Raw genomic sequence first — 22303 nt, 5'->3', positions numbered from 1 at the left:
ATGAAATGAGGCCAACACATGCACAGATATGGCGGGTCGCGGCAGAATAAAACCGATGTAATCTCTTACAATGAACTTTAGACCAGTGTTGCCAGATTTTGTCTCGCGGAAAAGCATTTTTAAATGTTTAAGTAGAAAAGTATGCTTTTTTTCACCAAAAGCGGTAAATAGAAATAATACAAATTATAGTAGTTTTATTACTTATCAGTTTATTGTTATAGAAGTCAAGATAAATTATTTTTTAAAATTGTTTACTCAGTACTTGAGGCAGTTAAATCTTCACAGGTCATCTTAGAAATTGTTAGTAATTTATTACAAAACAAATTTTCAAAGTGCGTGTTTTAATCCGCGAAAACAGGAATCATGCCTGTCCCATAATGCGGGATCACGACTGGCTACGCTGCTTTAGACGTCGAATGGAACATAATATATAATAAAACTTCTTCAATTATGCTGCATATGGAAATATTACATGCATTGTATAATATTTTTTTTGTTAGTTAAAATACATGAAATAAAAATTCTCACGTTTCATCAGCGGTGCTGGTCGCTACAGTAGTGGTGGCTGCAGTGGGGGCGACTATACTCGCGGCCATTGCAGAAGCGTCTTTAACATAACACATTGAATATTTACCTCATGAATTGAATAATTAAAAGGACCACAACTATACATTGACTGTCGTCGTGGCGCAGTGCCACAAGTGTGTGACTGTAACCGCGACGGTAGTGGGTTCTATTCTATTCGGGGGAATGAATTATTATTATTAATATAAACTTTAGTAAATTAGACCGCTTTGCTTTGATTGCCTTGTATAAAATTTCCTGGAAGGCGGATTCAAGATTCGGAGATCAAGGAAAGCTAGTTTCGATGTGACCGAGTGTGTACCTGCGGTCAGAGTTTCTTCGGACACTTGAAGAATACAATATGTCCTATGTCACACGTAACTCTTAGTTACCTCAATTTGATACAAGAAAGAAAGAGTAAAAGCTAATAGTAATAAAGCTTGCATAGAAATAAACATATAACATTTCTATCTTACCATTTAACCTATCGGCCACAACGACCGCAGGCGGCGAGGGTGGTGAGGGCGGCGCAAGCAGCCTTCCCTCCAATATGTTATCAATGGTCATATCGGGCGAGCGCGTCATGGCGAGGTCGGCAGCGAGTACCGAGTGAGGCATTTGCGGGAACAGCTGCTGCACCTGACGCACCATGGACTCCAGGGCCAGGCCTCCTGTCAGGCCCCCCGGCAAGCCTGGCAGGCCCCCAGTCAGGCCGGCGGCGGCTCGGGCATTAGCAGCGTCTCTGACACGTGTCACTTCCACAGAGAAGCTGGGCAACCACGATACGTAGCGAGATCCTGTAGAATATAACAATTCACTAAATAATTAGAGCTTATGATCTAAATGCAAGTTGAACGTTTAAAAGTTATTCATGTATTGCTTCTAACGTTCAAAACATTAAAAAAAATCTATTTGAAAGATTAAGTTGTTACATAATTGCTCTGTACATAAATATATTGACTATTTTTTGAATGGATTTATTAAAATGATAATTAACATGGAAACATGAGAAAGTAGTGTTAATATCTGCGTTCCCATTAAGACACGCCTGTTCACCACTTTCTGTCGAAGTTTGGAGGCATTGCGTGTGCATATGTCTCGCATTAAGATAATAAATGACTAACCATCCATGTTTCGCTGTGAGAATTTAAGTTTCGATATCAAGTAATACCCGACGCCGCATAAAAAAAGAAAAGCCACGACTCCCAAAGCGGAATATGCAGTCATTCACATTTACAATATTTGTATTACTATAATTTTAAATGTGTGATTTCGTTGTTGGTAAGCGGAAAATTTATAATTTCATTTAATTCATTGTTGCGACATTGGTTTGACAAAAGTTTGTCAAAAATATAGCTGAATCTGCAACTTGACAGTTGAAATTGTGTTTATTTTTAAATAATGCGATTTGGAACAATTGTAAAATATTCTGCCAGTATTGAGATAACATTTAAAGCCGTAAGCAATAGAAAAAAAAAGAGTTTGATTTTGATTTTTCATTAATTTCCCACATAGTTCTAGTACTTCAGTTATTGTAATTATTGGTAGTATTTTATATTATATGGTTATATTATGAAATATTTTAATATAGATAGTATTATGTAGCAAGGGACTGTCAATTTAATCACTATTAGCAACCCAAAATAAAAAAAAACAAATTAAGCACAGGCCATTTACTGTAAAACTGAACTGACAAACACATGATATAAAAACCGTTTAATAAAAGTAGCATCAGTATACAGTTTAATATAGTTTTATAATTATTTATTCTTTTAAGTTCATAAGATCAAATACATCATCTGTACACATCTCTAATATATTGTAAATCCTGAGAACATTCTTCATTGGAGGATTTTTTGATTAGATTAGATGGATGGTCATCCAGATTTAAAAAAATATAGCGGGGTGTTTCCCTGCTAGACGTTAGGCGCTAAAATAGGACAAAACATGTATATTTTTTAATATTAATATCCCATTGATGACTGAAGTTTTTCTAAGAACAGACAAATCTAAATTTAGTAATATTGATTTGAGACAAACTAGTTTTCTTTTCAAAGGTGATTGATTTAAAATCGTATTATTTATGTACAATTGGCACATAATTCTTTTGCTGACGCTGTTTTTTGTATTTACGTGTACTGAGTGACAAATAACAATCTGTGTGTTATTTGTAATAAAACTTATTTGCATTAAATTTGTATTTGTAGTAAAGTTTACTATAATAACACAGGCTGTCAAGGGCTGACTTGCTGAAATTCAGGGCCGCCTACAAAGACGTAATACAGTATAAAATATCTTGTTTTCTTTTTCTAAATTCAAATTTTAAATTGACATTGTAATAGTCTAATCGCTCTGGACTTAGGCTTTTGAGCTCTGGCGCATATTTCAAGAAGTCTACAGTTAGGATTAGGGCGGCAACGACTCACCGTCGAAGTGGAAGAGGTGGTTGTTGGGTCCGCCCTGCATGGCGTGGTGCGGACGCACGCGGGCGTGCGCGGGGTGCGCGGGCGAGGGCGCGTCTGGCGCGGCCGTCAGCGCGCGCCGGCACGTGGGGCACGACGCGTCCTGCTGCACCCAGCGGCACAGGCACGAGCTACAAGACACACACACACATATTATATACACGCTGTATCCTCAAATATTACATTGTATATTTTATTAATTATTTATTATTGTATAATGAGGGTTTATTAATAAAATTTTGGACATTCATTTATTTTCTTTATTTTATTTTCGAGTATTTATCAGTATAGTATTTAGTTTGGACTGCGGTTCGATAACTATAAATTGTAAAGAATGAAGATAAAATAAATGTGTATTAATTATTATTAATGTCGTATGAACATTGTAAATTATATAAAAAATATCCTGACTGCATCGACATCTATAAAATCATTTATAGAATATTTACCTAAACTGTATTAATTTGAATAATTATAATCGGTTTTAAAAAACTCATAATTCAGTACTACTGATACTACCAAAAATATATTTAACACTACAAAATTAGTTCACATTAAGATCTAGATTAAAATATATTTCTCATAAATTTTAAATATATTAAAATTGTAAAAAATCCATACTTATGGAACAAATGTGCGCAGGGCAGCTTACGCGCCTCCTTCATGGGCTCCCAGCAGATGGCACAGTTGTCTTCGTTCTTGCGCACCTCCTCCGGACTCGCCATCGGGTAACTGTAATACATGCATAATGGTGATATTGTAATTGTAACATCATAATGGGTGCATTATGATATTAAATACAAAATTAAATTATTCATATACAAATTCTGTCTCAAGCACTTTTTAATCAAATAGGTACTGTATGTGTATGTTATACATAATTATAGAAAAAAATATTCATAGGTGACCTAAATATTAATGTCATTGTAATTATGAAATATCTACTTATTATAAATCTTAAGAGATTACTGAATAAATTTTACCATTGCTACTTAAATACATAATAGTAAAATATTGTAATTAATAATAATTATAAGAGCATCATCTTAAGTCCGTTAAAAAAATTAATAATTATCATATATCATATATTATAATTCATGCATTTTTTATAATCTGTGAGATTTCTATTATGACTCATTTCATAATATTTTGGTAGCGTTTAGATAACAAATACATGATGATAACAATCTTTAAGAGATATTATTTAATTCAAATACAATCAGTGCAGTGTTAGATATATTAGAATAACCTTTCGTATATAATGTTAAATTTAATTAAATGTTTATGAGATTGTGTATTAGAAGAGAGATGTTAAGTAGAGATGGAAGATACGAGATGGATGTGGCCTTAGCCAGCTTATCTGATCGAATCCGTAATGAAGAGATACACAGAATGGCAGGTACTAGCGAGGATGTCACGGTGAGAATTAAGAAGAACGTGCTCAAGTGGTTTGGGCACGTCGAACGAAAGAGAGAAGGAGATGAAAGAATGGGAAAAAATATCTATGATGGAAAAGTAAGCGGTAAGAGACGTAGGGGGATACAAAAGACTAATAAAAATAAAAATCGAAAACAAAAACAAACTTATTTTTAATTACAAACATTATTGAATGACTAATAAGAAAGTGACGATAGTGTACGATTAATATCGATAATAGCCATTAAAAATCGATTTAGGAAATTTTTATTATCAACACTTGTTAATTAATAACAAACGTTAAGCTTTCTTTTTTATCTGTTAATGAATCATTTATACTAAACATTTATATTTAATTTAAGTTTTAAATTTGATTTGTCATGCCAACTTGGATAAATATTATGAAAAAAAGTGATATTTTTTTTCACAAAACAAATTGTAATTGCACACAACCTAGTTAAACTTTCTAATTGAGAATTTACTTTTTTAAAAATAAAATACTAATTTAAATTAAAACTATTTAATACGTCTGATCGATTTGGAGATCACAACAATATTAATTCTTAAAGTTAAAAATATTTGTATTACAAAAGTTATAATGTATTGCGACATTTAACATGAATTTTTACGAAACAATAAAAGTGCTTATAACAATAATGAGAATATTCCGGTGGTCTCGCTGAGCCAGCGGAATAATCTCGCTAAACCTAATACTGAGGGTTTGGGTGAGTGCATAACTACCTAGCGGCTTATTTGTATCATTAATTGTATGTAATGAGATGAATTCATTATTGCTTGTTTCAACATTTTAAAACGAATTGAAATTAATTATGTACACGCGAATCCCCACTCAAGGAAATCCTTGGGGATCGAACCCACAACCAGTCGCGTTTACAGTCACATACACATTTGTGCACCTGCGCCACGACGGGCCATGTAAAATTTGGTAAAATACTAAATTTATTGTTGACTATATGGTACATTGGAGACAAGTATAACATAGGTAGGTATCATGATAAATAAAAAAGTAGTTTTTGAATGATTTTCCTGTTATTTTTTGTACAAAAAATTGATAGCAACATTGCAATAATCTAAAACAAAGATGGTGAACTTTAAACTTGTTTTGCTTATCGAAATTACTAATTATAGATTTTTATAGAGGTGGATATTAGTCATACTTCTGTGTTTTTTATATCTTTATCTTACAAATTATGAAAAATCATTTAAAATTCAAATTTTTAATATATGTTAGTCTTACAACATATATGAAGTGATCCAAAAAAAGTATATTAGCTAAAAGTGTGGAGATACCTGCATTTTGAATCTTGGCTTCATTGGTACATAAAAAAATACAGTATTTAACAAAATTAATAAATAAAAATCAGCTTCACGCTGTATGCTGCACACAGCTGGGGGATCCTAGTGTTAAGACACTCCGTCACCCACTTTCCGCCGAATTCTCGTAACTTAACGGCACTCTAGCCGTTAAGTTACGGCTCGCATTGCCTCGACACCAGAGTGAAGAAACGGAGATTTAAGTAAATATTTCATTCCTCTAGTAGGAATCGAGCGCACAACCAGTCGATTTCTGTTTTTAGCGACTACCACTTTAAATTAGTTAGGGTTAAATGAATAAAGATAAAATGACTCATATGTGATTTTAAACAGAATAGAATCCAAGATACTACTGAGTATAATATGTAAAAAATGAAAATTCTACACTCTTTTCGACATAGCACCCAGTAGGCACCCAGAGAGAATCTAATGCCAAGACACTCTGTTTCCCACTTCGCGTTTCGTCTATATACATACTTGCGGCTCATATGCGTGGCCAACGCGGAGTAGAGGCGGTGCCGCCGCAGCCGCGCTAGCAGCGCGTGCAGCAGGTGCCGCAGCTGCATGAGCAGCACCACGGACGCCATGGACACCACCACGTTGCTGTACACCACCATGTGCGCCACGTGGCACGTCTCACTTACTAGACCCGCTGCCTGGATGTGTGATAATGTTATTTTGTTAGCCCCATATAACAGGGTACAAGGGAGCCAGACTTAAGGAGGTTTAAAATACAACTTAGGGAGTATTTTTTTTCAACTGTTTAATTGAACAGTTGATAGAAAATACTTCTTAATTTAATTTTAATTTAATATTAATCTAATTTTAATTTAAATTATAAGTAAAGAGACTCGAGATCCTACAGTCAAACTCGCAAAGAGTTTCTTATTAGTACCAATTAACAAATGTATTGTTAATTGGTACTAATAAGAAATAAATAAATAAATAAAAAAAGGAACTTAGAATTAAGACACGAGACAAGAGGGGCAATTTTGTCAAATTAAACACTTTAAATTGATTTTTTTTAAATTATTAAACAATTCAAATACAACAACTAAATATTAAGTGAATTTTGCCGAAAAAACAATAGTGAAAACTTTTAATGGTTTTTCTCATATAGTATATATCGTCTATGTACATACAGAGATCAGTTACAATTTTAAAAACTCGTATGTATAAATAACGCGCTAAATGCATGAAACATTGCGTAAATATTAATTGCGTAAAATGCAAAATCTGGATATAATATTTAATTTTTTCTACTATACAAGTTCGCCTATGAGTTGCCTTTATACACTTACATATAAATTAAAAGTGCTTTTAAAATAACACTTATCTCTTACGTGCACTTTAGAAACGCATTTTAGAAAGTTTTGGGAATCGATTGAAATCGAAAGTTGGTGAGTGATGTTACATCACTACTACGTATTATTGATTTTAATACTTATCATAAATGTTATCACTATTGATGTCAACTGATTTTCCTTAATAATTAAATGTTTTTTTACTGTACTATTCTGTCAATATACGTGAAAGTTGTGGGCCGTGGGTACGTTTTACATCACTACTGGTGTTAATTAATTCATTGCCTATTAGATATATCTACTAATACTATAAAACAAAATACACAACCTCTTAGTGAAGTATGACTAAGACACTGCATTATGTGATACGGAACCCTTGTTCAACATTCTAGCTCGCACTTGATGACTTTTCTGTTTTATATTTAAACAATATTCATACGTAACATTTAGATAAAAATGTTATTAACATACAAATTGTTAAATTATTGAAATATCATACGTTTGTATAAATAAATTCCATACAATTTCAAGTTAACAAAGATAATATACATATCTATATAATACATACACCAAGCTATCTTTGAATCAAAGGAATAAAAACTTTACTATGCGAAAACTTCTTCCGTAAGTTTTCCAACTTTTCAAAAAGTAAGAGCTGTTTTTGATTGTTGATTTAAATGTACCCTCGTTTGTTATTTATTAGTGATTTAACTTGTAAACTTGTTTATGTATATTCTTAGTGCGAGTGACATGTATATTTATTGTAATATGTTTTTACTTAATGAAAAAATGAGTCTACGATTACATCTCGAATTTGTAATTATTTTGTAATAACCTACTACTTAAATGAAAAAATAAGAAATAAAAAAACAACAATATATACTTACATCAAATATAAGATGAGTATAATAAGAAGCGGGCCCGGCCGCGTCCGCCTCTTGCACGCGCAGGAAGAACCGCGCCAGGACGTGGAGTGTTGCTATGGCGACCAGGAGACACTGCAAGCATTGATATAATCTACATTTTAGTTGGTTGAAAATTAAATATAAATCACTAACTCTACTCTCTACTCTCTAGCGTCTGACTGTAAAGACAGTTGTCGGTTCGATTCTCATCTGGGGAACGATTTATCTTTATTTTCTCGCTCTGGCAACAAGGAATATTTTAAAAATTGGGCGCTGCATGGGGAACGGAGTGTCTTGGCATTAGGTTCGCTCGCCTACCCAGCTTTATAAGGGTTAGAGCCATGAGACTTAACCCAAAATTGAGACTACAATTTAATAAATAAAAAAATATAAGTTAGTTAAATAGGTACAAAAAATAGTAATAAAAACAAGATAAGAATAATTGTTTTTGCTCATTAATACCGTTTTGTATCACTTCGGTAATTTGTCACATAAGAATAGGTGACAGATAGTGGAGATGTGACGACAGCGTGCTTGGTTTAAACCAGTAAATATTGCTTTTTGTCTACCGCCCTGAGTGAGTAACTGCACCTCTGACTGACATCAATGTCACGTGTTTACTCTGGCGCGATCATGCACAAGTATAGACAAATAAATATTTAATTATTCCATAAAGTTTGGTTACACTAAATGTGTAGCGTATAGTATCAGAATAAAAACAAATATTAAACGAAGGCCTTAACCACCTCAATATCCGCTTTCAATAAAGCAAGGAGCAATCAGTCTGCTTATTCTGCGAATATATCAATTTAGAATACTTTTATATGATATTATCTATTTTTATAATTCCATAGGGAACGGGGTGTATTAATACTAGGTGCCGTGCCTACCCTGCTGTGTGTCCAGGATACTGCGTAAAGCTGATTTTCATAATATAACATTACCTCAGCAGCCATAAACGCAAAGGTATCTTTGCCCGCTGGCAGGCCCCAGGCTACCGCCGCGCCGAACAGGCACATCGACGCCGCGAGGATGCCCACCAGCAAGCAGAGCAGGCGGGTGTGGGCCCACCGCGCCGCCGACGGGGACGACGTCAGCTGAGGATCCACTGACACCTGTTAAAAAATATATAACGAGTAATTGTAAACACGAGCATGAAAAAGAAATATTTTCAGTTCCTTTCTCTAGTAAGAAGCCAAAGCGCGGTGTAGAGTTCGGCCACTCGACGGATAACGCCTGGAAAATTGGACGGAAAATGGAGACCTTGTATACACCATGTATCTAAAGAAAGAAATAAATCTAGGGACTTGAACCATTTTCGTACTGCTACAACTCTAATCAATGTTTCTAAACTCTTTCCCTTCTTTTGAGTGATAAGTGCAAAACTTAAATTTGTCAAGTTATACTCCCTGTTTATATAAAACCCTGAAATTGGTACTAAAGTCTCGGTGGACGAGGCCGACTCGCACTTAATCGGGTATTATTATTATAACTTTTACGTCCCATAAAAAATATAAGGAACAATGAAATAACTTATCAAAACTACGTGACGTACATACATTTGTACAATGTATTGAAATATATTTTTCATAAATATTTTTATTAAATACTTACTTATATTAAAATAGACGTGGCGACCTTACACTCGTATATCGCCGCGCGTCGATTAGAGTATAATAAGTTAGTTGAACGACCCGCTTCGAACTCTCGCCTATACAATATGTTAGGGCTTGGACACTTCAAGAACACCATGGTGACACAGTAATCGGTCGATTAAATCGTTATATGAAATGATTCATCATGTTTATACTTATTAATTACTAATGAAACATTACAGGAGTAGCGTTTTTTTTAACGCAATGTTTGCAAGTTGGATCCTATTTTTTTTTTCATTTACCAGCTGCTAATATTGGGTAGTAAATTGACAACGGTTTGACGATCCTGAAAAAATGGGCGGTGTGTGGAGAACGGAGTTTCTTACCATTAAGTTCCTTCTGTCTATCCTGTTATGCAGCAAGGAGGGTGAAGCTTAATAAAAATGTAAATAGGCTAAAAGTGGAAATCAGTGAGTCATAACAAACAATTCTCTTTGCTTATCCAACAATAAGAAACAATGAAACAACGAAAACAACTAACAAAAGGCAAAAATCAATAAATTTAAATAATTATTGATTATATCAACATAATATACATAATATGTAAAATGTTTTAGCGAAAACCAGTTAATAATAATATGTGTCCTTGTATTATTCGATTTTGAATTAAATAAAAGCAAAATATAGTTAACCTTTTAGTTAATTGCGGATCAAAGGCGAGCCATTCACGAACGGACGAATGTAATATGTATGTTGTATATATAAATATTTAAGCTTCCTTCTGTTATCAATAACATGGCAGTTTGTGTATAATGAAATTCTAATATTAAGTTTTTTTATTATTTTATTTATAAAAGATACTCGTATAGTTAGGGAGGCGAAGCAGCAAACTGTGGAGTCACTCGAGCGTCATGGAGACCTATTGGGTTGCGAAGCTTAGATGATAACAAGAAAAAAATGTCATATAAAAAATTTCGTTTCACCGGTGGGTTGAGGGGTTATAGATTTTCAAAAATGTAAAAAAAAACTGTTCCATGGACATACTCGAGCGCGTCAGATATTGATATCATCAATTGCCTACGTCTTCTTAAGCATGAAAATATGTTAATCTGACAGTTTCCGTGGTGGAGGTGGTCGTACGTAAGAGTTGAAAATGGCAAAAAAAAAAATATTATCGAGCGCGTCAGATTTTCTAAGGGGGTGTTAAGTGAACCTAAAAAAAAGCTCTTATGTAATAATCGTAATCGTTGTTTGAAAATGCAAAAAAAAATCGTCATCTTGAAATACTCGAGCGCGTCAGATTAAGATATATATGGTTCATCTTCATGCCCTAGACGTGATATCTCAAAATCAGACGAATATCTGAAGGGACTTGCTTAATCTGACAATTATTAATATTTTTTTAAACCAATACAAGAAACAAGTCAGCTTTACGTTGTATCCCGCACACAGCAGGGTAGGCAGAGGGAACCTAAGGTTAAGACACTCTGTTCCCCACTTTCTGCCAAATTTTGAAGGCATTGAGTGTTGAGTAGCAGCACTTAACGTCACTGTTTTGCCTCGACACCAGAGCGAAGAAATGGAAATATAAATTTCAATAAATATTTCATCTCCTGGAATGGAGATTGAACCCACAACCAGTCTGTTTTACTGTCACACTTTGTGCCACTGCGCCACGACTGGCCTCAATTTTTTTATTCATTGAAAGCAATCAATAGAAAAGCTCAAGAAATAGAATGTAACTAAAAGAATGTAATGTTTGAAATAGAATACTTGTATTTATAAAAAAAAAGTTCTAAAAAATTTTTTTTTCAAGTATTTTTTTTAATTTATCATCTTCATTGATGAGTTAGGGACCAATAAATAAAAAAAGAGTGCGATAGGAATAGAAATACGGTGAGAGGAATATATGCAATTCTTAGGTATATTAAACTTTATCAATCAATTTCTATTACTTCGGTTTGTGGAATTTGTCAGATTATATGTTTTTCGTAATCCTTGAATGATTCCCTTCAAAATAAAAAAAAATTAGCCGCGCTCGAGAATGTCCAGATAACGTTTTTTTTTTACAACTTTGGAGCCCTCTCCCTCCTTTGCGTCACTCTCAAATTGTCAGATTAGTGGAATATACACGATTTAGCATGTAACTAACTTACCCTATCTTAATCTGACGCGCTCGAGAATGTCCGATGATCAATTTTTTTTTACTAATCTGATCCTTTATCCTAGACGCGCGGCCATACATAGGAAGCTCATATTTGGTGGAAGTACGTAACCGAGTACAAGGAATCCCCAGTATCTTAATCTGATGCGCTCGAATGACTCCACAAAGTCCCCTCTTCGCCGCCCCTACTAGTAGTAGATATAAAAAATTGTTAGCAGTAGTAAAAATTGTAGTTAAATAGCAAATATAACAAATAAAATATAAAAAGGTCGATTTCCAAATCGATGACATGGAAACGAACCGACGAACTGAAGATGACGAAGAAATTCAAAGTGCCCAGTTCAGCAACGAAGGTTAAGGCGTACGTTTTTTGGGACTTTGAAGGAATTACGAAGACGAATTAATTGGAGAAGAGAGTCACGATCACAACATTAAAAGACTATTAAAAAGAAAAGGCGGGGCAAGCTGCGGGGTGAAGAGCTGTGTCTCCAAGACGGTTGAACTGTTGTAACAATTCAACATAATTTCTGGATCAACTATTGTATATTTGTTGTTTTATCCATTATCCAAAGCAGATAAGGGAAATCTCATCTCCTTTATCTCTCTGCTACTACTTACTAACTTTGTCTGTCCAATGTAATATTTGTCTAACTAGATCGATAAAACCATTACCATACATTTGAAATATATAATTTCTGAGTGGAAACGAATCCACTGCATCGCTCGCTCCGTCGCATATTACCAAATTGTTTCAAACTGGGTAGACCTACAAACCTTTAAACTTATTTAATGACAATTGAAACTCCTAAATTCCATTACCAAACAATACGACTACATCACTAGTGTCTAAATTTTGTCACACCTACAAATGTTGGATTTAACCTATTTATTGTGCAATATTGAGAAAACTGTTTACAGTAAATTCGTGTGTTCGTTCTATATTTGGGGAAATGATTATGTTTAAATTATTTTCTTTTCCCCGCTCTGCCAATATAAACGCGCGACATTGAGTTCGATCACTCAAAGAGTCAAATAGTTTACAAATTAATTATTAAGTAGATATAAATTATAAAAACAAAAGTTTTAGAGTTATGGATTGGATTCCTAAACATAGGCATAAACTATATTGATTTTCTCGCTCTGGTGTCATGATGAAGCGCGGCATTGAGTTGAGACTCTTAAAACGCAATATCTCAAAAAATTGGATCGAAAGAGGAAACGTAGTATCTTAACACTAAGTTAGGCTTTAGTTCCCTCTGTCTATGCGTGAAATGAATTGTGAAATTATCTAAATAGTATGCAGTAGTGCGAGTTGAGCGGCATTTACATTCAAAATAATCACGATATTTATCTGGTATCACGCGAACGAAGTCAAGGGTAGCAAGTAGCGAGCACCCAGCACCTGCGTACCAGTGCAGCGTAAATAATATGAACTAAGCTGTATTATATTGCAGGTTTGTAATATTATATTCTCAATTAATCAATACAATTAATTGTATTTATGAAAAAAATCTTAGGAAATATTGAATTTATTATATTTTGTTATTTCCACTACAAAAATCCGTGGATAAATAACCATAATTATCTCAACGAGTACTGATTAATTTTTTTATGAAACTTGGTCTTCCTTAGACATTGTCAAGCTAATATCATCATGTTAAAAATATTAGTAGATAATAAATCTTAAGGATTATCTACAATGTAATTCTCTACTGCCTCAGACCTGAGAAGAACCGGCGCAAGGAAATAAACAATTTTTAATTTTAATTTTTAATTCCATTCTAGAATACATTAGCTTTAACATTTCATGATTAAAACATGATGATTGAGGCCGTGATGGCGCAGCGGCGGCGCACTCGAAGAAGTGTAATATTTATTTAAGTTTATATTTTCACTTCTTCCCTCTAGTGTCGAGGTAAAGCGCGGCGTTGAGTTCTGCCACTCAACAAGCAATGCCTCCAGAATTCGGTAGAAAGTGGCGAACGGAGTCTCTTAACACTAGGTTCCCTCTGCCTACCCTGCTGTTTGCGGGATACAGCGAGAATCTGATTTTATTTATACCATTGTACGATATAATAACATTATATAAAACCTAATATGCAACATGGCCTCTCCACTAATACCATAATTTTATGCATATATCAATATACAAAAAAAAATCCAAATTTAATTTTAAAAACATTGACTTATCAATCATCACTTTCCATGTTTTTGTCAAATCGATGGTCGATCAAGTATTAGTATGGTCAATACAAACAATACAACGCGGAAAGATCTTGAACCTTCTTGATAATTAAAAAAACCAGGTATTTTATTTGAACAATAAAAACTTAACAAAAATAATGCTAAGTGACTCATATTAGCACTTAAGAGTTCCCAATTAAATACTATTTACAAAGCCACGTACATATTCTTGTGTGTGATTCATTATTTTTGTATTTGAATAAGTATTTAAAATGTTAGCTTGAAATACATTTTAATAGTTGTGAAATAGTCTGTTAGTAATTAATCTAATTCCTTTTTTTACTATATTTAACGTCTACAATAATAAAAATTGTGGTTCGGTTTTTCATCCGATTTCAGTCCAGTTATATATTAAATATGATTTTAGCTACGTCTTCGCAAGCTTGGTCAAGTATGAATCAGGGCACTGATCCCGACGTTACTCCGACCGCAGGTACGGTCACATTGAAAATCTTAATGGATTATATTAAATACAAAACGAGTTTTTCGATGCGAACCAATAGAACCAGAGATTCTCATGGCCCCAAAGACTGCATGGACTGATGCTGTCCCTGACAACAGTAAGTTCCGTGCTTATTTAGGTGGCGTCAGGTTATGAACATTATGAGAAGATCGACAATGGATCTACGACAGAGCTTGTATGTAGAGACTAGTTTTTTTTAAAAGGTTAAATGATTATCTCTAAGAAATGGTTCAACCCTACATAAACAAGTACTGATAACGTTATTTTTTAGTTGTTGACGTACGCAAATCAAATCGTACGATATAAGCAAATGGACCGACGCACTGTCGGGGGCTCGATCTCCCACGCCCTGCAATGACGAAGTTACTGACCTCGATGATATAGTGTTATCAGCGCTCCTAGCAGGTCGCACTAAGTATTTTCAAACACAATATTTGCGCAAGTGATAACGTCGACATGCGAGTCTAAATATAAATATTGGGAGCCGCGAACTATTAAGTTTATTAGGGGCACTAGATAACATTACATTTGTTTTCTTTTAATATTAGGTATTGTTTAGGGTCATTTTTTGTGAGTACCGAATAAATTATAAATGTCTATAATATTCTTTACTATTTTCCGCTTCACAGCTTCATCTTCATAATGATATTTAACTGGTTGGTTTTTACCTTGACGTGCATTGATAATAAAGGTGACTCCAGTACTTACATAATCAAATCTATCCTTGCAAAGTTGTCCGAGCAGATGCAGGAACCCGATGAGCGTGAACCAGGAGCACCACAGCAGCACCTCGTCCATGTACTGCACGTTGAGCACTCCGAACACGAAGATGAACTTATAGAACACGTAATTCCAGAACTTGTCTTTGACCCGCTGGGCCTCCGCCACGCGGAGCTTGCCAAAGACTAGTCTCTGGATGAAGCAGCCGAACACCGCCAGCGAACAGTACGCCATGTTGATCAGAGTCTGTTAACAAAATGAACTGTTATTTATATCTGTAAAAATAGGTACTGCACTTTAACTGTATAAAGGTAATAAATATTTATTGAGTAACTGATAACTATGATAGGTCCTATTTTTATCATTAGGCATTACTTTCTATAATATGCGAGACATTTTCCTCCTTAATTTTTTTCTCATTAAAATTTTCGTAAAATATTAACGAAGTTTTATTCATCGTACTTAATTGAAAGAGATTCGGAAAATATTATGTAAATATTTCACTGTTACATAAATAACCATGATGTCGAATTAATAGCACGTAGTATCGTTTTTTATTAACAAGCTTTTATTCGCGCTGTAATAAGCTAATTTATATTGTCAACTATTTGATTTTTTTTTTATTTTTTTTATTTTATTTAAAAAATTAACTACAATATTATAGTGCAATCGAGGTGATGATGGAATTGGAACATGGCTGATGGAACTTTGGACTGACTACTACTAAGCGTGCCTTTAGTTTTTTTTAATATAATTCATTCATATATATATATATATATATATATATATATATATATATATATATATATAATAAAAAAATAAAGTAAAATTTTGTTATTTACATATTTTCATAAAGAATTTTGATACATCACATATATATATATATATATATATATATATATATATATTCTTTATGAAAATATGTAAATAACAAAATTTTACTTTATTTTTTTATTATATATATATATATATATATATATATATAAAGAATTTTGATACATCACATATATATATATATATGATGTATCAATTAATATATATATATATATATATGTGATGTATCAAAATTCTTTATGAAAATATGTAAATAACAAAATTTTACTTGTATGTGTATAATTGTATAAGCTCCACTGTATGCACAAGCTACGTGGTTATCATCACGTAGAAAATAAGACAATTACGATATTTTCCCATTCCATTCATGGATAATATGAATGCTTTTTCCACGGTAAACAAAGCGTGTTATTGCCACAAACAATCCGAGGCCGCTATGGCGCAGCATCACTTATGCAACAGCGAAGGTTGGCGGTAAGATTCCTCGATTTCCATTTTCCTACATATACCAGATAGTAAAATACGTGAAGCAGAAATAAATAATAACAATGATTATCTCTCATCAAAGATATTAGTATCAGTACAGGTAATTAGTAGGACACTTGTGAGGAGGTATATGGATAACACAAGTAAACGTGACTCAAACACCTTCAACAAATATGTAGAACTTCAAGTTCAACAGAATAACAGATATGATGTCGTTATGATTATAGTGCACGTGATCATGTCTAAATATTAAATAAATCTAATATATTATACATTTATTTTTAACTTTTTTTAAATAATGAATTTGCAAAGAAATTTTTCAACTGGTTACATCAGGTATGATAAGTTGTCTGTTATGTTAATGAATGTGTTGTCTGTTATCTATTAAGAAATAATAATAAGCAAATCGACGGTCCCTACGTATAAATATGGACATTGAACATGTCTTGGTCCATATTGCTCTTAAGAATCTAAATAAAATTATAAACATACATGTAGAGGTCAGGCACAAGCGTGTAACTGTAAACATGACTGGTTGAGGGTTCGATTTCTACATGAGGAAATATTTTTTTAAATATTAAAGCAATATACAAACATAAGCAAGTTTACAGTTTTATAATGCATCCATAATTTATTATATCTCAATAGGAATACAATATCTAATATCTAATCTATCGTACTATAAATAAAATTAATTGCTTTTCGATAACATTTGAATTAAAATTACATTCAAAACAAGACGCATATTATCACAATTAAAGATTTAGAATTGTATTTAATATTTAATCGATAGCTCGATGAGGATATAGACTAATAGGCGAGAAATATTTGGACTTTCCAAGGGGGGGTCTGAACGACCTAAGGAAGCGCGGTTCGAGTTTATATTTACTTTAAAAATGTGAGAGACTACGTTGTTGTTCTTTAGTTATGACTAGCGGACGCGCGCAGCTTTGCTTGCGTATTTAGGGGGTGAGTTCGAAAAAACCATGAAACACATGTTCAATTAAATATTTTTTTGAGCCGAAATTTCAAATTTTATAATAATCGGTGGCGTTTTAAAGATTTTTCCATACAAACTTTCAACCCCTTATTTGCACCCTTAGGGGGTAAATTCTAAAGAACCATGAAACACATGTTCAATTAAATATTTTTAAGAGTAAAAATTTCAAATTTTATAACAATCGGTGACGTTTTAAAGATGTTTCCATACAAACTTTCAACCCCTTATTTGCACCCTTAGGGAGAGAATTCTAGAAAACGATGAAACACGTGTTCAATTGAATACTTTTAAAAATCTAAATTTCAAATTTTATAAATATCGGTGCTGATTTAATTTTTTTTCCATACAAACTTTCAACCCCTATTTCACCCTTTTAGGGTTAAAATTTTTCAAAATCCCTTCTTAGTGGATGTCCAGATTACGAAAGTAAACATTTGTCCAAATTTCACGTTTCTACGCACAGCGGTTACGTCTGTGCGTGCGTCTTACCTCAGTCAGTGAGGACAAGTCCTTTTATATATATAGATTATTATACAGATTTCTATAAATCTTGATCTCAGGACATTACATTACACATTACAAATGTTATTGAAAGTTTCCAACAAATTACTTATAAGTTCAACAAAAAAGACATGTATTACGTCTTCTTGATTTGGTTTTTTTTTTCAGTAAAAAGTGAAGTTAACTTAACTATCATTTTACATTACGTAATACGTCCATTGAGAAAGTAAAAATAAAAATTACCAACTAAAAAAGAAACTACATTTACTGTTAACTCACAAATAATGCTAATACTTGTTTAATATATACAAAAAACGATTTCTTTAGAAATATCTACATAGTTACCGTTAATTCCCATATGAGGTAATGGCAAAAGCGGATTTAAAAAATAAAGAATTATAATATTTTATTATAAGCACATTAATAATAGCTCGGCCCTAATGAGATGGCATCGTATAGCTCAGTGAGCCATGGGTTATGCATGCTGTTCAGAGTCGGGATACAATCAATTCTTTTCTAACACGCTTTTATAGGATCGAGCTGTAACTCAGGAACTATCTATACTAATATAATAAAGCGGAAGAGTTTGTTTGTTTGTTTGTTTGAACGCTAAGATCTCTGGATCTACTGGTCCGATTTACTTTGTTTTTGTTTTGTATGAAAGCTGCATTCTTCAGAAGTGCTATAGGCTATATAACATTACATTACACATATAAACTAATATATTTTAAAGTAGTTTCTAATTTGACATGCAATTTATTCTGCCATGTTAATAACAACCGTCGCGTCGCTACGCAACCGTTACCGCGACATTTTGATATTCATCCTTATGAAAATAAATATAATAGTCACTTTTAGCATTTTATCTAGATTGAAATTATAGTTTACTGTATAACATTCTAATAAATAATTAAGGAGATGTCACTGAGTCGAAATGACCTAGCCTACGAGCGGCACAGTACGCGAAAATATTCTTATAGTTCAAGCAGGCGTAGCCGCGTCCGGGTCCACTAGTGTAATATAAAATCTAACAATCAGTCACACACGCTTTTGAATGTTGTGTCATCATGAAACTTGGCAATTATATGTAGATATTTTTTTTATATTTATCAGCTTCATGTTGTATCCCGCAGGCAGAGAGAACCTAGTGTTAAGACACTCCGATCTCCACTATCGAGGTAGTCTTATGATGGAATTGGAAGATGGCTGATGGAAGTGGATTCATGGAAATTAACGCGTTTTCTGTAAAGTATTAAATGTTGAATTTAATTTAATGCAGAATATGTTTTCTTTTTAAAATAAATGACGAACCTTTTAAAAGAGTGACTTTCACTGTTTTTGTAATTTATAGGTCGTAAAATATGTGTACCTAACATATATTTTAAAAGTTAAAACAAAGTAAAAATACATTTTTATACCATGTAATATGTAAATGTGACTAGTTTCACTTTCTCATTAGTCCTCGTACTTATGTAGAGAAATTTTAAAAAACTTTGTTACTGTAACCGCGACGGTTGTGGGCGCGTTCCTCTATTCTCATGATCCTCTCTCCACTGTGGTTAACAAATGGCTGCGTTAAGTTCCGCCACTCAACACGCAATATTTCAAGAATTGGGCGGGAAGTGGGAAACTTATAATAATAATAAAACGTATTAAAGTGTAAAATACATTTTTTGCATTTATGTATGAACAGTAAACTGTAATAAATAATATACCGGAGAGATTCAAAGTATCTAACTAATAAGATGAGTAAATTCGATGCGATACATGTTCGTATTGTATCATGCTATACATATGACATACACGCAATACCGCAAACCTCAATGCCATTACGTCACGATTGGAAGTCGGAATATACACGATACGATTGTAGGTTCTATTTCCTTTTGGGGAAACTATTATACTTAGGTGTTAAGTCCTGTGACGTAAAGGGGACCTTAAGGGGCCAAATATAAACAACCAAATATATTAACTAGTACCTTCTACTACTCGCTAACTCGACCCGTCCACCGTAAGCTTAGGACGTTATTGCTGCAAGCGACTCTCTCTCAAGCGGCCACCTATGCAGTCCTTAAGATTTCTCAAAGACCGAAACCCTCTTCCCACCCCATCCGGTGTCGCTGTAAAACTTAGCAGGGCTAATGAGTACGGAGGATGAGCGTTAATAAAAATATATAGTGTAATATGAATGGCACTCCATAGTCGTAAACAATACTCTATAAATCAAGGACTTGGCACGACTGTCTTCTCTGTTTGTAAACAGTACGCACTCGCGCGCTATCATTCGTACTGAGGCGCAAAAAAATATGTAAACAATTTATATTGTTAGAAAAGATTCATTCAATACAGATATATACATAACAGAAGATTAATATATTTGCATTTATAATACTTTTGTGAAACGTTGGGAAAACTGAAAATATCTTAAGACTTTAGTAGTTATTAAGCACACGTACAATTATATTATTTATAGATTACTCAAACCAGTTACGACCACGAATAGAGCAATAGTACGTAAGTGGAAAAAACATATAAAACATATAAAGTAAAGCATAGTGAGAATGTAGGTGCCCTTCGCACTTCCCTTCACTGGTGCTGAGGTACTCGAGCGCTAGCCACTACAAGCTAGTTAGGGAGCTCTGAGCTGACAAATGTCAAGGACGGCTCTGCAGCGGCTGGTAAAGTGCCAATGTGCCGACTTGGCTGCCAGATCTCAACACTGAGACGCCCGTGCGGCGTCCAAATTGTACCTACTATATAATATTTATATGCTAATATACTAATATTACATAAAGATGTAGACTACCTTTATGTAATATTTGGATATACATTTATTTGTCAACGTTGAAATACTCAGTAGTATATATAGTATAGTATATTGAATGGTTTTGAATCGATTTCGGTTATTTTTTTTAGCTTTACGCTGTATTCCGCACATGGCTGGGTAATCAAGAGGAAATCTATTGATACGACACTACGTTATCATTGAGACGCTTCCATTCCGCACTTTCACTAAATTCTGGAGGCATTGTGTGTTGATTGGCGGAACTCAACTCTGCGCTTTGCCTCGTTTTCAAAGCGTGGAAATGAAAATATTTAATATTTCATTTCAAGGAAATGGAACCTGCAACATGTCACGTTAACAGTCGCACGGTTGCGCCCCTACGCCACGGCGTAGGAAAATTTATCAATATGTTTAAATAAATGATTAGGCTCTACTAATCCACACCTGCTCCACATGATACGGAAGATGAGTCAATATAAAAAACAACAACAATGGAGTACATAATAAATATTACGTAACAAACGTGTCCTAGCTGGTTTATATTTAGATAGGGTACTTGACTGAACAGGAAGCCTGTCGCTTTTAATTTATAGATATTGAATAAGTAACTTTAGTTCATTATACACTATTCTTTAACATATTGAATTCATCTTTCTAGCTGTAAAAGTTACTATCGATTCCCACTCTAGGGAATTAGTTATTTTTACTTTTTCGTGCTGGTAACAAGAAAAAAAGCGGTGTTAAGTTCCATCTTTGAAAAAGTGTGTTTTAACATAATGTTTCTCTGTCTACCCTGTTTTAATACAATTGGGAGCGGAATAAAACGTCATCGATTTCTAAGACCTTATTACATCAAAAGTATCTTTAATAATTAAAACCATCCTGAAACAGTAGAACTAAGTCATAGTAGGTACCTAACACTCTAAAATGGTTTTACCAAGTTAAATTATTTTCGTTTCCTTTGAAAACGAGAACGGAGTATTAGTAGTTTGTGTGTTAGTGTGTAGAGTATTAGTAGTTGGTGTATTAGTGTTTGTGTTTGGAGTATTAGTGTTTATTTTTTCCACGTAGCAGTATTAACCTAATTTAAAGACACTCCGTCCTCCGCTTATCGCTCATTCGCTCGTATTTGATATCGTCACATAATCCAGTTTCTACAATGTATCGTATTTTTTACAATTTCTGAATCACGTTTTGATTACCCAACCCGGCGAGCTGGACTCGCCGTGTTGCGTCCACGTGAACCACACCGTGACACGTGACACTCGTCACTGTCGATACAATTAAATACTATAAATGCATGTGGTTACATCATTGTAATCACTAAATTAGTATTGATTGCTTGTGATTTAAGAGTATTTTATTTGTATAGAACAAATGCTATTGCAGCTCAGTGTTAGAAACTAGATTCAATCTCCGTTCAGAAGAAAGATTGTATTTAAAATATTTTTATTTAAACAGTTTGGGACTGTACCCACTCGAGGGAATGAAATATTTAATATTTCACTTTCATTTTTCTCGTTCT

At 33.6% G+C, this 22303-nt stretch overlaps 1 protein-coding gene across 1 annotated transcript in view; it reads right to left on the bottom strand.

Annotated features, from left to right (window-relative positions):
- The window catches only part of LOC146531817 (E3 ubiquitin-protein ligase AMFR-like), a 39481-nt gene that overhangs the window by 3595 nt on the left and 13583 nt on the right, over window positions 1-22303 (bottom strand). The window contains exons 2-9 of the mRNA XM_085197705.1: window positions 15161-15418; window positions 8931-9101; window positions 7969-8079; window positions 6255-6433; window positions 3648-3758; window positions 2991-3157; window positions 1041-1361; window positions 529-607 (exon numbers count right to left, since the gene is read on the bottom strand). Coding sequence (XP_085053831.1) covers window positions 529-607; window positions 1041-1361; window positions 2991-3157; window positions 3648-3758; window positions 6255-6433; window positions 7969-8079; window positions 8931-9101; window positions 15161-15418 — 1397 coding nt within the window. The remainder of the gene's footprint in view (window positions 1-528; window positions 608-1040; window positions 1362-2990; window positions 3158-3647; window positions 3759-6254; window positions 6434-7968; window positions 8080-8930; window positions 9102-15160; window positions 15419-22303) is intronic.

The sequence above is a fragment of the Heliconius melpomene genome, chromosome 14, assembly GCF_056956725.1.
Source record: "Heliconius melpomene rosina isolate 202511_hmr_F chromosome 14, ASM5695672v1, whole genome shotgun sequence".
In the NCBI taxonomy this organism is placed as follows: Eukaryota; Metazoa; Arthropoda; class Insecta; order Lepidoptera; family Nymphalidae; genus Heliconius; species Heliconius melpomene.
Note: the sequence above shows the minus strand (reverse complement) of the source record. Positions and strands in the feature narration are given on the sequence as shown.